General features: G+C 43.3%; 1 protein-coding gene across 1 annotated transcript in view; it reads left to right on the top strand.

Moving 5' to 3' along the window:
• Nucleotides 1-12247, top strand: part of LOC132911271 (lachesin-like) — a 33148-nt gene that overhangs the window by 11205 nt on the left and 9696 nt on the right. Inside the window, exon 3 of the mRNA XM_060967829.1 lies at nucleotides 4370-4566. Within this exon, the coding sequence (XP_060823812.1) occupies nucleotides 4370-4566 (197 nt within the window). The remainder of the gene's footprint in view (nucleotides 1-4369; nucleotides 4567-12247) is intronic.

Genomic DNA, 12247 nt, shown 5'->3' with positions numbered 1-12247 from the left:
TCTGGTGTCGATTAGTAGTGGACTCTTGATGCGTGACCATTATTGCTATCGAATTATCGCTTCATCGGGTCGAAATTGCACCTGAAATTCGATCATTTCGAGAGCCGTTCTTTAACGAGAACGTTATGAACCCTTGGCAACACCCTGCGGGCACAAGTGCTCGTTTATCTCTCGAAATCGTTGACATTTTACTTCGATTTCGTTCACTTCCCCTTTCTACTCTTTCTCGTCATAATTGATAATTCTTTGTTCGATAATATCTCGCTTATTTTCCCATATCCTTCATATTTCAAACAACATAATTTCAGTTTTGTTATTAACGTACCAAGAGGTTAATGATAACGTCACGCGTTTTCATTATGTAAATGAATGAACGAAAGTTTGTAAATAAAGTTCAGCTCTCTGGTACCTGGTATAAATCGCAATACGCGTGTTTATGCGCCAACAGATGCACGCGGTAAATATTTTCCCCGTAGATTACGAGCATAGATACTCTGTAACAAACTATGCCGTATGAGCACAATATCACGTTTAAGCACGGTAATAAAGCACTACGAGAGTTCCGCACTCTCCAATGCTATGAAATCTCATCGTACGTAACTTTCCTATCCTTGCGAGGCGTTACATCTCTGTTTGTTCTATCTATTGATTCCTGTCGTAGACATGATTCAATTAATACGTGTCTGTATTTTGATATATTATTTAGCAGGTATTATTTACACAAATTACAATTCGCAACGAATACGTCGAAGACGGTATACCAACAGCGAAATAAGAACAAAAGCTTTTGCCCTTTCATAGCGATTCATCGTGAAAAATATGAATACGTCCCGTGCGTTAAATTTAAGTCAAGTTTAATCTCCAGAATCCGACTGGACTGGCTTCCATCTCTCGGAATTTATTACATGCTATTTACCATTCTCCTTTCGCGAGGAATCAGCTTGGTTCACCGCAGATTTCCAAGAGTTCGTACAGAAGCCGCGTAACTTAATTTAATCTATTTCTGCGTGAAGCGATACCAGCAGGGTTACTTGTTCAATTTAGCAACACACCCAGAGATGCATCGCTCATGCAAATTTTAGATGCACGCTTAACCCTGCCGCGAAACTTCCGTGGAAGGCCTGGCGATTTACTTAGGAAAACATACCAAGCTAGTGAAACGCGCCACGTGTACCTTCGATGAACAAATATTCGCTAAACGAGTGGCGGTGAATTTATAGTTTCCCTTCAGGGGGTTTGTCGTTGGACCACGGTTAGGCTCGTTTATGAGCGTTTATTCGCTTTATTGCGTCCGTAGCCGGACAAAAAGCGTCTCCGCGAGTCCGCGTGTCTCCGCGCAGGCTATGTAAAGAACGCGGTAAAAAGGCCGCTTTCATCGTGACGCGTCTGTCGGATCGTAAAAGAGAAAAAAGAGAAAAAAAAGATACACGACGTGTCGGGAAGGGGTGAACCGGTGTGCAGTGTCGCGGTTGTTCATCAGTTTACTTGCTAAATATACTTGGATGAACGAGAGGAGAAATATCGCGCACGGCCCTGTTTCGTATTCTATATCTATGACCATCTGCTGGGCCGGCTGTTACACTCGTGTGAATGTTCGTTTTGCTCGTGTAACGTAGAATTTTGGTCGGAAAAATAGTTTACTCGACGGCTCGATCCAATGCGAGAGAAATACAGAGGCGAAACACAGAGAACGGCGCGTTCGATATATTTCATGATTGTTACTCGATGAAGCTTATGCCCGGAGCTACACGCAGCTATGTACCGTACTACGTGTTTAGAACTCACGATACTTATTATACGTACCGTGTGTAAGACGTGTCGGAAACACCAGTACTGTTCCGGGACGTTTTGAACACCGTCAAGAAATTTCCTTCGATGCCGCGATTTACGCGTGTCTCGTGATACCTGCACCTTCGTCGCGCTCTGAGATTTCAGGAAAGCGGAACGACCTTCGAAAAGCGTACTTGCCGTATTCCTACGCGAAGGAATCTATGCGAAGGAAATGTTCACGTTATTTTACGTCACGAAATCGTGCTGTCTCGCATTGGGAATAAATTTTCACAGCCGGAGTAGTTGAAGTTGCCAACCAGAGGGAAAGAGAGTGCGGCATGCTGAAGTTATGGTGAAACAAACGAGCTCGACATCGTGGTGTTTTATTTCTAGTTTAGCGAACGTTGGAGAAAAGTTGGTAGTTAAATTGCTCTGAAAGACGCTTAGCGCATGGGAATTTACGAATATTGCTGTTCCTTAAGCTCCAGAAGTATCTCATTTCCCAAGTTTTCAGTAATAACGACACCTTACAGTCGATTATTCCTGTCATAGGATTACTCTTTCCTTTTTTCCACTATCTTTGGTATAAAGGTTGATTTTCGTTTAACGAGCTGGTCAGAACGATTACAAGAACCTGGTTGTCATGCCTGGGTGAAATCGATTTACGTCGAGCAAAATGTAACACCAGCGGCTGCTATCTTTTAAAATGTTGATTGCCTCGTTCAGCCCGACCATCCATTAATTAAATTATGCAACAAGGAACGAAAAGGAACACGTGAAAGTAACGTTTACCTTCCGCTTAAAGAGAGTTTCGATAAACTGGCAGAAAAAAATTAACGCCTCAAACAAGATTTTCGCTCGAAAATATCTCGATGGGACTTTTTACCTTCACGTACCATGGTATAGATACGTTTCATAACAGGATCGGTCGTTTAAGTTCTTATTATTTTAATAGAAATTCTTGGCACGGTCTCCTTCTTGAAAATAATGAAACTTTTCCCGGATAGCCTTTCGAAGTTTCGCTATTTGTTTTTACCCGTCTCACGCGGTGCTCCCATATGTATATGTATTATCCGACGGCTCTCAAGAGTCCAAAGTTAGATCGAGTGTCGGACGAATGGAAAAATTTCGGCTAGTAAATTTGACGTTCTATTGAATAATAGGAATCGGGTAAAAGAAAATGGAGGAGGAGAATCAAAGCGAACTCGCTGCATTCGTTAAACACTCCCGCCACGGAATTCTTCTTATCCTCGAACTAAACTTTTACCTCGCCGTACGAACTCCCGCGAAAAATCCAGCTTCGCCTCGTGAAAAGACAGTTAACCGTTCACAAAACTCGTGGAGAAGAGCTTTTTAACATTTATCCTACGAAATTTTATGCGCATATCTCGGGCAATTGCACCCTAGCTGACTAGATGGCTATTAAATCCGCGTATGATCAGTCAGACGGAATTTAAATGATATACTTATGCATACGGTACTCGGGATTATTCCAGTCTTATTAAAATTGCAATTTTTGATCCGCTTTTATACCAACGCCATAAAAATTAATCGCGAAAGTATGTTAAAGATTCATGAGCGTGTATCATGACACTGATTTTCATACGTACGTATAGATAAAGAGGAATAATGTAATTAATACAAACGTGTATTGGTATAGCATAATTAGTACTAACACGTAAAAGATTCTCGCAATCTCCGCTTTTAATTCTTCTTTTTCTCCCTCTTTTTTTTTGGAGGGATAATGTACCGGTGGAAGGAACGAAAACCGCCAACGTCCCACTAGCATAAGTAAGGAAGCGACGACGCTGACAAGAGAACGTTTTTCTTTTCGAGAAGACGAAAGTTTCCCAAACTTTGCCCGAGCAACAGTAAGTCTGTGGTTACCCACCTTCCCAGGCTTAAAACTTTAAATTATCATTAAAATGATTCGAGAGTCGTATTATCCTTCGAAAAGGAGATCTACTTCCATCGTATTTTTTAAGCCTTCCTCTGACAAGAATTATTGCATTAAGTTAATCCTGTCCATCATGAAAATTAACTTCCATTGATCGATCGTATTTTCTGCTGCTTATCACGTTCGGTCATCAACATTTGTCCTGATTCATGGTTCGATCAACTTGTTCGACGAGAGATAACAAATAAACCCGTTAGAACTACAAGCCGTCGTAGAAAGACAGATCGACGGAAGTTAACTTTGACTTTCCAACACGCTCTACGGTTAACTAAATGTTTAAAATTCAACCCATCGATAAATCGTACTCGATCAAACAACGAAAAGCTATTCGTCCACAATTCTTCTTATAAGACTTCTTTCACTGACATTTCCATTTGACGCCTCTCATTCCCTGTTAGCAAATAAACACGAGAAAAGAACAATCCTTTGTTTCAACAAATCCTCTGGGGCTATTCGAACGAGGTGCGCATAAATATTTGAAGGGGTCGATAGGTAAGGCGCAAAGGGGTTGAGTAAAGTCCAGAGGAAAGCCTCTTAACGAGGATGCTGCTCGTGGTACGACGAGCTTTGTGCCGAGGAGAACCATCCTGAATCCTGCAAGGACATGGCAACGATTCCTTTGATTTAATGCTTATTTTTCAGAGTACCCGACAGCGGTTACGGCGGAAGTCGTCCCGGCGAACGGGAATTCGTTAGAAGCCAGCATGAAACCATTGGACATCGACCTACCGCCTACACTTCCGATGAGTTTCGGTACCGAAAATTCCACGGTGATCTCCGCCCAATCTGGATCTACCGCTCTCCTACCCTGCGTCGTCCATAATCTGGGGGATGGAATGGTGAGATTCAAGTCGAGGAACATTCTTCAAAAAGTTTTTCAAAAAGCATTACCCGGAGTTCGGGTTTTACGCGATTTCCGTTCCCAAGAGCGCGGAAAAGTTATTATCATATCAACGTTAGAGCTGAACGGGGTGGCCTCTGGGAGAATCGAGGGAAATGAGGGTTAGTGGCTGTTCGTGCCGGGTTCGTAGCCGGGGTGTAGCGAACGATAGGATTTAAAGAACAGAAGAAATCAAAGAAATAACCCCCTTTTTTCTTTTTTAGTTCTATGACAGATTTTTGTACGTAAATTGTGTCGCTGTTCCCGTTTAGGTTCATCTTCGTTAGCTATCTTGTATAGATCCTCTTAATCCTCGTTATTATTACGATTATGAACGAGTTTAAATTGGAGGATAATACGGGTACATCGGCTCGAAAGAAAGATTTTAATTGAAGTGAAGACAGTCGAGACTTTTAATTGGAAGGTTTATTCGTGGCACGCGATTGGGTAAAATGGAATTAAAATCTAAAAAGTCCGGCGACACGGGACTTTTAACTTTTCAGTTGTATCTCTTTCATCCCTTGGTTGTATTGTTAAAAGTAACAAAAGCTTTTACGAGCTCGTCAAATAGCATGTTTCAATTATGCTTTCAATTATATCCTATGGACCATCGATTATTCCTGGATATTTTACTATCCTTCCCAAGGAAATACGTATCCAACGTTCAAAATAGAGGACTACTCAGTGCCGGCCTGAATGTCTTAATGAAATTTTCGATGAAGCTACAGAAGGAAAAGAAAATCTATAGGAGGGCAGAACAAAGTGAACGGGGAAGAAAGAAGAAAGAAGACGAGTCCGAGAGAGAATTCACAGCCTCTTTCGTTTAGCTCGACAAGTTTCGAAAGTTGCGAAATAAAATGTTTGCGTTTCCCTTCGTTAGACGAAGTCGCTTCCCCCGGGTTCACCCATTGTTAGCCTCAGTTTACCTGCAAGCCGAGACTTCGAAACGTGGTACACGGACACGGGAATCGATGTGAGAACCAATTCGCTATCTTGAACTTTGTTCTCCATTTTTATTGAAGCGATATCGCCGTGAAGTAGAAAAAAAGAGACGTCAAATGAAACGGAGCTTAATAGCTCGTGACGACGGCTGATTGTTTTATGGTCGTTGCACGAAGAACAAACACAGTGAAAGAAAAAGAGAAAGGGGAAAGAACGTGAAGAGGAAAAACGAGCATGCTTCTTTTGAAATTAGTGGCTCGTAACGAAATTCCATAATGCATAAGCATTTCCTGAGACCGAAGTATAGATCGTGCCTCATAAATACGATAGACGCAATCAAAAGTCGAGTAGAGGGGTGAAAAGCAGCGCGTACCATTTCATTAAGCCGCATATTCGCGGGATTTTATCGCCGCTGAGTTACGCGTTACGTTCCAATGGCGAAAACTTTGCGTGTCGCGCGCAATTAGCTGCGACGCTCGAGAGGCGATCGCGTTCGCATTAATATCATTGGTGCACGTTACACGATACGTCCGGACGATAACGATTCCGGCCGACCTCTGCTGATTTAAACGTGGAAAAAGGGAAACGTTCCGATGAATGTTACCCTGAATGCTGCGACGAATTGTCATCGTCAAGCAAGAGAAGTAGAAGATCGACAATGCGCGCGCCATTAAGGCACGTCGCTATATTCGGGGAACGAGAAATCGGAGCGAAAGGTTCGGCAAGCAGAAGGCCGTTTTCCCATCCAATCTCACGAGATGCTTGACATTTTGTTCATCTCCGTGCACGCGCATAGAAATGGCACGGTTCCGCGAGCACCTCAGCTACCGCCATTCGAAAACTGTTTTGCCCGGATGGATGACATCCAACCGGGGAAATTTTCCTCCTGTGTTTTTTCCGCGATATTCACGGAGTTATTACCACGTTATTTGTCTTTTTCCGCGCGCGCAGTAGTCGCGTTACGCAATAATTTGGTGGTCGAGCACAGAGCATCATCGAGGTGGAATGAGGAACGCGGGGGATGAGCCGAATGGAAAGGGGAAAGCGATGGCTGGGAGGGTGAGTACGGAGGTCGAGTTAAATCGACGCAGGTGGAAATCAATAGGAAGGTCGCCGTCGAACAATTCGCACGCTACTTCTATTGTCGCTACGTGCTCGGTGGCTCGGTCGTATAAAATTTCATTGCGTGCTTGGGGAAAGAGCGAAAGAAGAAAACAGGGAGAGAAGGCAAGGGACAGCAGAGAAAGAAGAAGAAATAAAAGGAGAGAACGAATAGAGAAAGAGAAAGAAAATGGAGAAAGGTACGAGATAATGAAACCGGCCGTATCGCTGTCCGTGCATTGCCGGATCGCGCGCAAAGTCTTTTGCAATTTTGCAAGAGCCTTGCCTTCTAATTGAATGCGACGTCTTCGAACTGAAAGAAGTCTATGTACGTTTCGACTTATCCCTCGAAGATTGCCTGTCCTTTATATGAAATCTCCTTTATGTAGCCGGCGGATAGAAAGGAGAAGCGCACAGACACATCGTATCGATGGGTAAAACATACTATGCTACTTGCTCCACGAGATTGAAGCGGCATTGCCCATTAGAGAGCCACGTGTCTCGCGTACAGGAATCGTACATGTTGCACGAGACACGGAGAATTGCGGTGAAGCGACAAAATAAGGACAAGCATTTAAACACTATAGGAATTTACATACATACGGTTCGATTTTCCAAGTTTCTTTGTCTCGCGATTCATTGTTCACGGGCAACTTCTTCAATGTAAACCGACATCCGTCATTTCTCTGAGTACGTGCGTATATATAGTAGCTTGACAAAGATAAACAAATCGTCTGGAGACTTAATAAAGCCGGGGCTATTTTAGTCTCGCATTCTTGTCTCTTTAATTAACAGATCGAAAATCGAACGAACGTTCGATTCGCACGAACGTGCTCGTTTCCTCTTATAAATTCTCACGTTAAGTCACTCGGAGAATCCTGCGATAGCATCGTTTCAATTAATTCGCCAATTCCAGTAACCTCGATTACCATGTTCCGTTTTTCCCCCTTTTATTATTAAGGCTCTCATCAACGCTAAGTAATACGCACGACCCCAAGGTCTTCCTCCTTTTTCTATTTCTCTTCCATCTTTTCCCCTCCGTTTCGCTATCGCATGTTTTCCATTCTTTCGAGTTGCCATTTCGCGCAGCCAGTATTATGGTAATGGGTATTTTGGTTAAACGGTAGCTTGATAATCCGCGTTCCACCGCATCACGTGACAACACTTGCCGGTCTTTGAAGCTTTTATCTCGATTGCGCCCGACGAAAGTTTCACATTTATGAATGCGTGTCGTTACCGTCTCCGCCTCTCTTTTTTTCTATCTTTTTCTTATATATAGCAATATATGTATATATATATATATATATATATATATATATATATATATATATATATATATATCCATAGTTCGTTAGAAAGTAACGACAGGCTAACGTTCCGAAAAAAAGGGGTTAACTTCGGTTGGCCGACGAGAATAAAGTCGAGGGGCTAAAGCGGGTCGTGGCCGCCTTTTTATCCATAATTTACAGCAATATTTGGATTCCGTTCAAACGAGACGAAACCAAAACGCGATGTAAATCTAATTATATCGAATCGGTCGGATTGCTATTGGCCCTTTCGCTTCTGTCTGTCTGTCTATCTGTCTATCTGTTTGTCTCTCTCTCTCTCTCTCTTTCCTCTTTCACGTTCAAATCTCGATGAAAATATCACGCGAAACCGTGACGATAGTGACCAGATATGTCTGGTTGGATCGCGAAATGCGTTCCGCTATTCTATAAATGTTGGTTAAGAGAGCGAACGTGCTTCGACGAATTTATTTTAACGGCAAGTTACGTGAACACAGAACGGGAGGCAACGGAACGGAACGGCCAGGCGAACGTTGTTACAGACAATACGATAGTTTATTTGGTTCATGAATAATAATCTTGCCGTGGCACGATTTAAAGGCAAGAAAATAGCAATTACTCACGGACACTGTGCTCCGAGTTCCTTCGCGATCTGAATCTACGCGCGACTGGAAATTACGTGTACATTAAGGCGTTGTTCTCGTTGAACCCTGTGCCCGAATCGTATCCATCGCAAGAACTCTGTGCAACTTCCAACGAACGAAAATTCACATCGCGGAAACGGCATCGTTGGAACTCGGCCGAGAATCATTAATATGGATCGAATCAGAGGTTTTCCAGTGGGCAGATGAAAGAGCGCGCACACAGTCGACTTGCGTTATAGCTTATTAGTAACGACGGTTTCATACGGACAGTAGTTAAATAATTCTAAAAGTGTACATGCGGAAAATATCATTACACTACGTACAGAAATGAAGTCAAAGCGACTACGAGCAGTTTTGATCGAGTTTCTACGCTCTTTGATGTTCTAGTTCTTTATGTAACTGGTTCTATTCTTTAGACCTTTATATTTCATGTTTCTACACCCTGCTGTGCTCTTCCTTTGTACTGTTTTATTTTCAACCCAGGGTCTACCATAAACGTTGTCGTCGTTGTCATCGATGTCGGTGAACGTTCCCAGTCAGCGAATTTCAGTCGTAGATAGGTACACGCGCGATTTGTTACGGCGAGTCAGTGAAAGCATCTTGCATGGTAAAACGGGTCGAAAAGGGGAAGTTCCGAAGCCGAGTTTGCATTGTACAGGGGAATCTCTTTGGAAATCACTAACGATCTGTATCCTAGTAATTGGGTGGGCTCGCGATGCACGAGCTCGATGGGAGCGGAGAGAACGTGAAAGCGATGTAAGGCATTGCGCTGAGAGCCTGTGTCTGCATTCATGTCGGGGAATTGCTCAATAAGCGTGAACCGTTAGAAGGGTGTCTTGAGATCCGACAAACGTACAAGGACTGATTTTCAGATAGACGGCCAAAACTTCGCTACTGTGTTTCCGCTCTCGACCCCGGGAAACCAGCAACTCGCGCGAACGCCTGTCCGGAAGCTCTTTCCTGTCCATTTGCCCCGTACTAACTTTTTACTTTTATACGATCGTAATTTTCAACGGACCGTGTTTCGCTGGGGAAATTTAAGAGCCTAGGAATTGCAATATCGATAATAGAACATGCGATGCAAAGGGAAAAGAATATCACGAAAAATAAAAGACCTTCGAAGCTGGTTATTTCTGGAGCTTTGTTAGACCTCCTATTAAAATTCTCTCTTTCATCGTTTCGTCTCGTCTGGTTGCAATTAATATCGCCTGAAGGTGCCCACTGGACAAATTGCCACTGAACAATTTACATCGTTCGAGCGGTATCAGCATGTTGTTAGAGTTCTGAAAGCCGGTATTAATAACCAGGGGTACGTGTTTCGTAAAGGATAGCAGGCTAACATCCGGTTAGTCTCTAATGGTACAAACTGCATATCTGCATTCGGACTTCGACTGTTTGAGTGTTTACAGCACGAAAGGGTTTCCGTGGTTGAGATCGTTCCTCCTTAAGGTGAGGAAGATACACATTGACGAAGTTTCGTCGGGACTATTCGAGAATCTCTCCGTGCACAAATTCCTCGACCTATGGAGTTTCATTCAAGACGGTAACACGCGTCCCCGCAGACGTATTCGGTTGCTTCGTCCGCGGGAACTGCAAATATGACACTGGGAAAGTGGATGGGAAACGTCTGGTTCGAAATTTCCTTACGCAACAGGCATGCACCGCGTTAGTGGTTAAAGATGAGAAAACGGAGACGAGCAAAGCGAAAAGGAAAGTTATAAACGCACGCCACTAGACGGAGAATTTGAAATGATGGAAACACCTCAGAAATTTACTTTGGACAGACTGCGATTCAAGTTTGGTCAAAGAGTATATGCAGCAACTATAGTAAACATGGTGAACGCGGTTCGCGTATTGCTGGTAGGAGACACGAAGCTCCTTTCAAAATTCGCGTATGAATGCTTGGTTCGTGTGTTTCATTTCCGATTCATTAAATCCTAAAGAGTTGTTTCGTGACGGATTCTGGAGATAGCCGGCTGGTGCGCTCGCGGCTGTTCATGCATTATGCGCGCGCGGACTTTAATAATAATTTAAGCGGGATGTAAATCGAATGGAAGACTGCAGGGGAGCGGCGCGCCGCTGCATAGAAATATGCATGTGGCTTAATTAAAACGGTGCTTTTATGAAACAAATATTTATCGCGATGCACCGACGGAAACTAAATTAATCGTCCGCGTGATGAGACCCGCATTTTTACTCCCCCTTTTTTTATAGTTCGCATTCCATACGCATTACATGTGCGTAAAAAAAGAAAAAAGAGAAAAATTGGAGGGAACGCAGACAGAGGAAGCTCCTTGATGATCAATATTTGTGAACTTTTATTTATCAATATGTATTGTCCATTCGTAAATTGAACAGAAAGAGAAAAATGGAGCACATGTTCCGATACAATACGTAGTGGTCGAGTTTATTTGAAATGATACACTAGCTATGGTATTCTCAACGAAATAAATTTTATTATTTCGCTTTTTCATGACAAGTAACGATTTGAAGAGTTAACATTGCACATCTACGTACCGTCGGTTTCACCTCCGATCGAGCTGTTTGTAATCTGTGGCGGTGGTGAGCACGTCTTTTCTAATTCTCTCATTTCGTTTCACGTTTCCACCTCGTCGTTCCTGCGAATTCGAGCCTCTGGTATGACAACCTAACGGGTGCTTGTAGGAATTCTCCACGAGTAGAACAGTCATTTAACCCGATCCTAAGTTACGCAAAGCAGGGGAGCACGGCTTCGGCTTTCGTTCAGTCCCGCGAAACGGATATCGCGGTTGGATTTCCAGGAATTTCACGATTTCGCTGCGGTGCATGTTTATACGTAACACATTCCACGATTCTCGAACCGTTTATAGATTTGTGTACCATTAATCAAGTGCGAAGTGTAATCGATTTGAGGCTGGGCGTGGTAACCTCTGAAAGGTTTAAAGGAAAACGTGAGTCGAATAGCGTATCATCGCGTCCTTTTATCTACTTGATTACGGACCGATTGAATTTCTTTACGATACTCATCGTATTATAGGAGCACGTTCCATCACGAATTTTGCTTCTCATTGTTCCTCTATTCTCAATTTTTTTTGTTCCTAGGAATATTTCAACAGAGTAAGAACGATGAAAGTTCCGTCAGCAAATTTCGAGAGTACGTGAGAAACCGTCCTTGGAGACGCCGCTCTTTTTCATTCCGCTCTTTCACCGTGTCGGCTGTTTATCCGTCGTTTCTCATTATTCTTCGAGATGTAGCCAATACTTTTCATGATCTAGGTAATCGTTCCAGCCGCTTCTGTTGGCATACATTTCTGCTATTTAAATGCCACCTGAATCTCACGAGGTGGTGTCTTACGTAAAAGCTTCGGGTCGGCGTGGGCGTATAGGCGGGCAGCTTACTGAAAGCGGCGAAGAAAAATTACGTCGGAATTTAAAAGCGAAGCAGCATATATAAAGTATCGCGGTAGATGAAATATGAAGGTAAAATGTTAATGAGGGGTACGCGTTAAAGGACCAACGCGTGGCAAGTGGAGCAATTCTCGCGGAAAGCTTCGCGACACGTTGGGCTCAACGTCCGGGTTGGAGTCTTATCGTCCGAAGACAAATCTCTCTCCCTCTCCAATTCCACGCTCAATTTTTCTACCTCGAGTCGCGTAATCCTTCTCTACGCCGTGGCAGCCGAATCATT

Source organism: Bombus pascuorum, chromosome 10, assembly GCF_905332965.1.
Source record: "Bombus pascuorum chromosome 10, iyBomPasc1.1, whole genome shotgun sequence".
NCBI classification, from domain to species: Eukaryota; Metazoa; Arthropoda; class Insecta; order Hymenoptera; family Apidae; genus Bombus; species Bombus pascuorum.
Note: the sequence above shows the minus strand (reverse complement) of the source record. Positions and strands in the feature narration are given on the sequence as shown.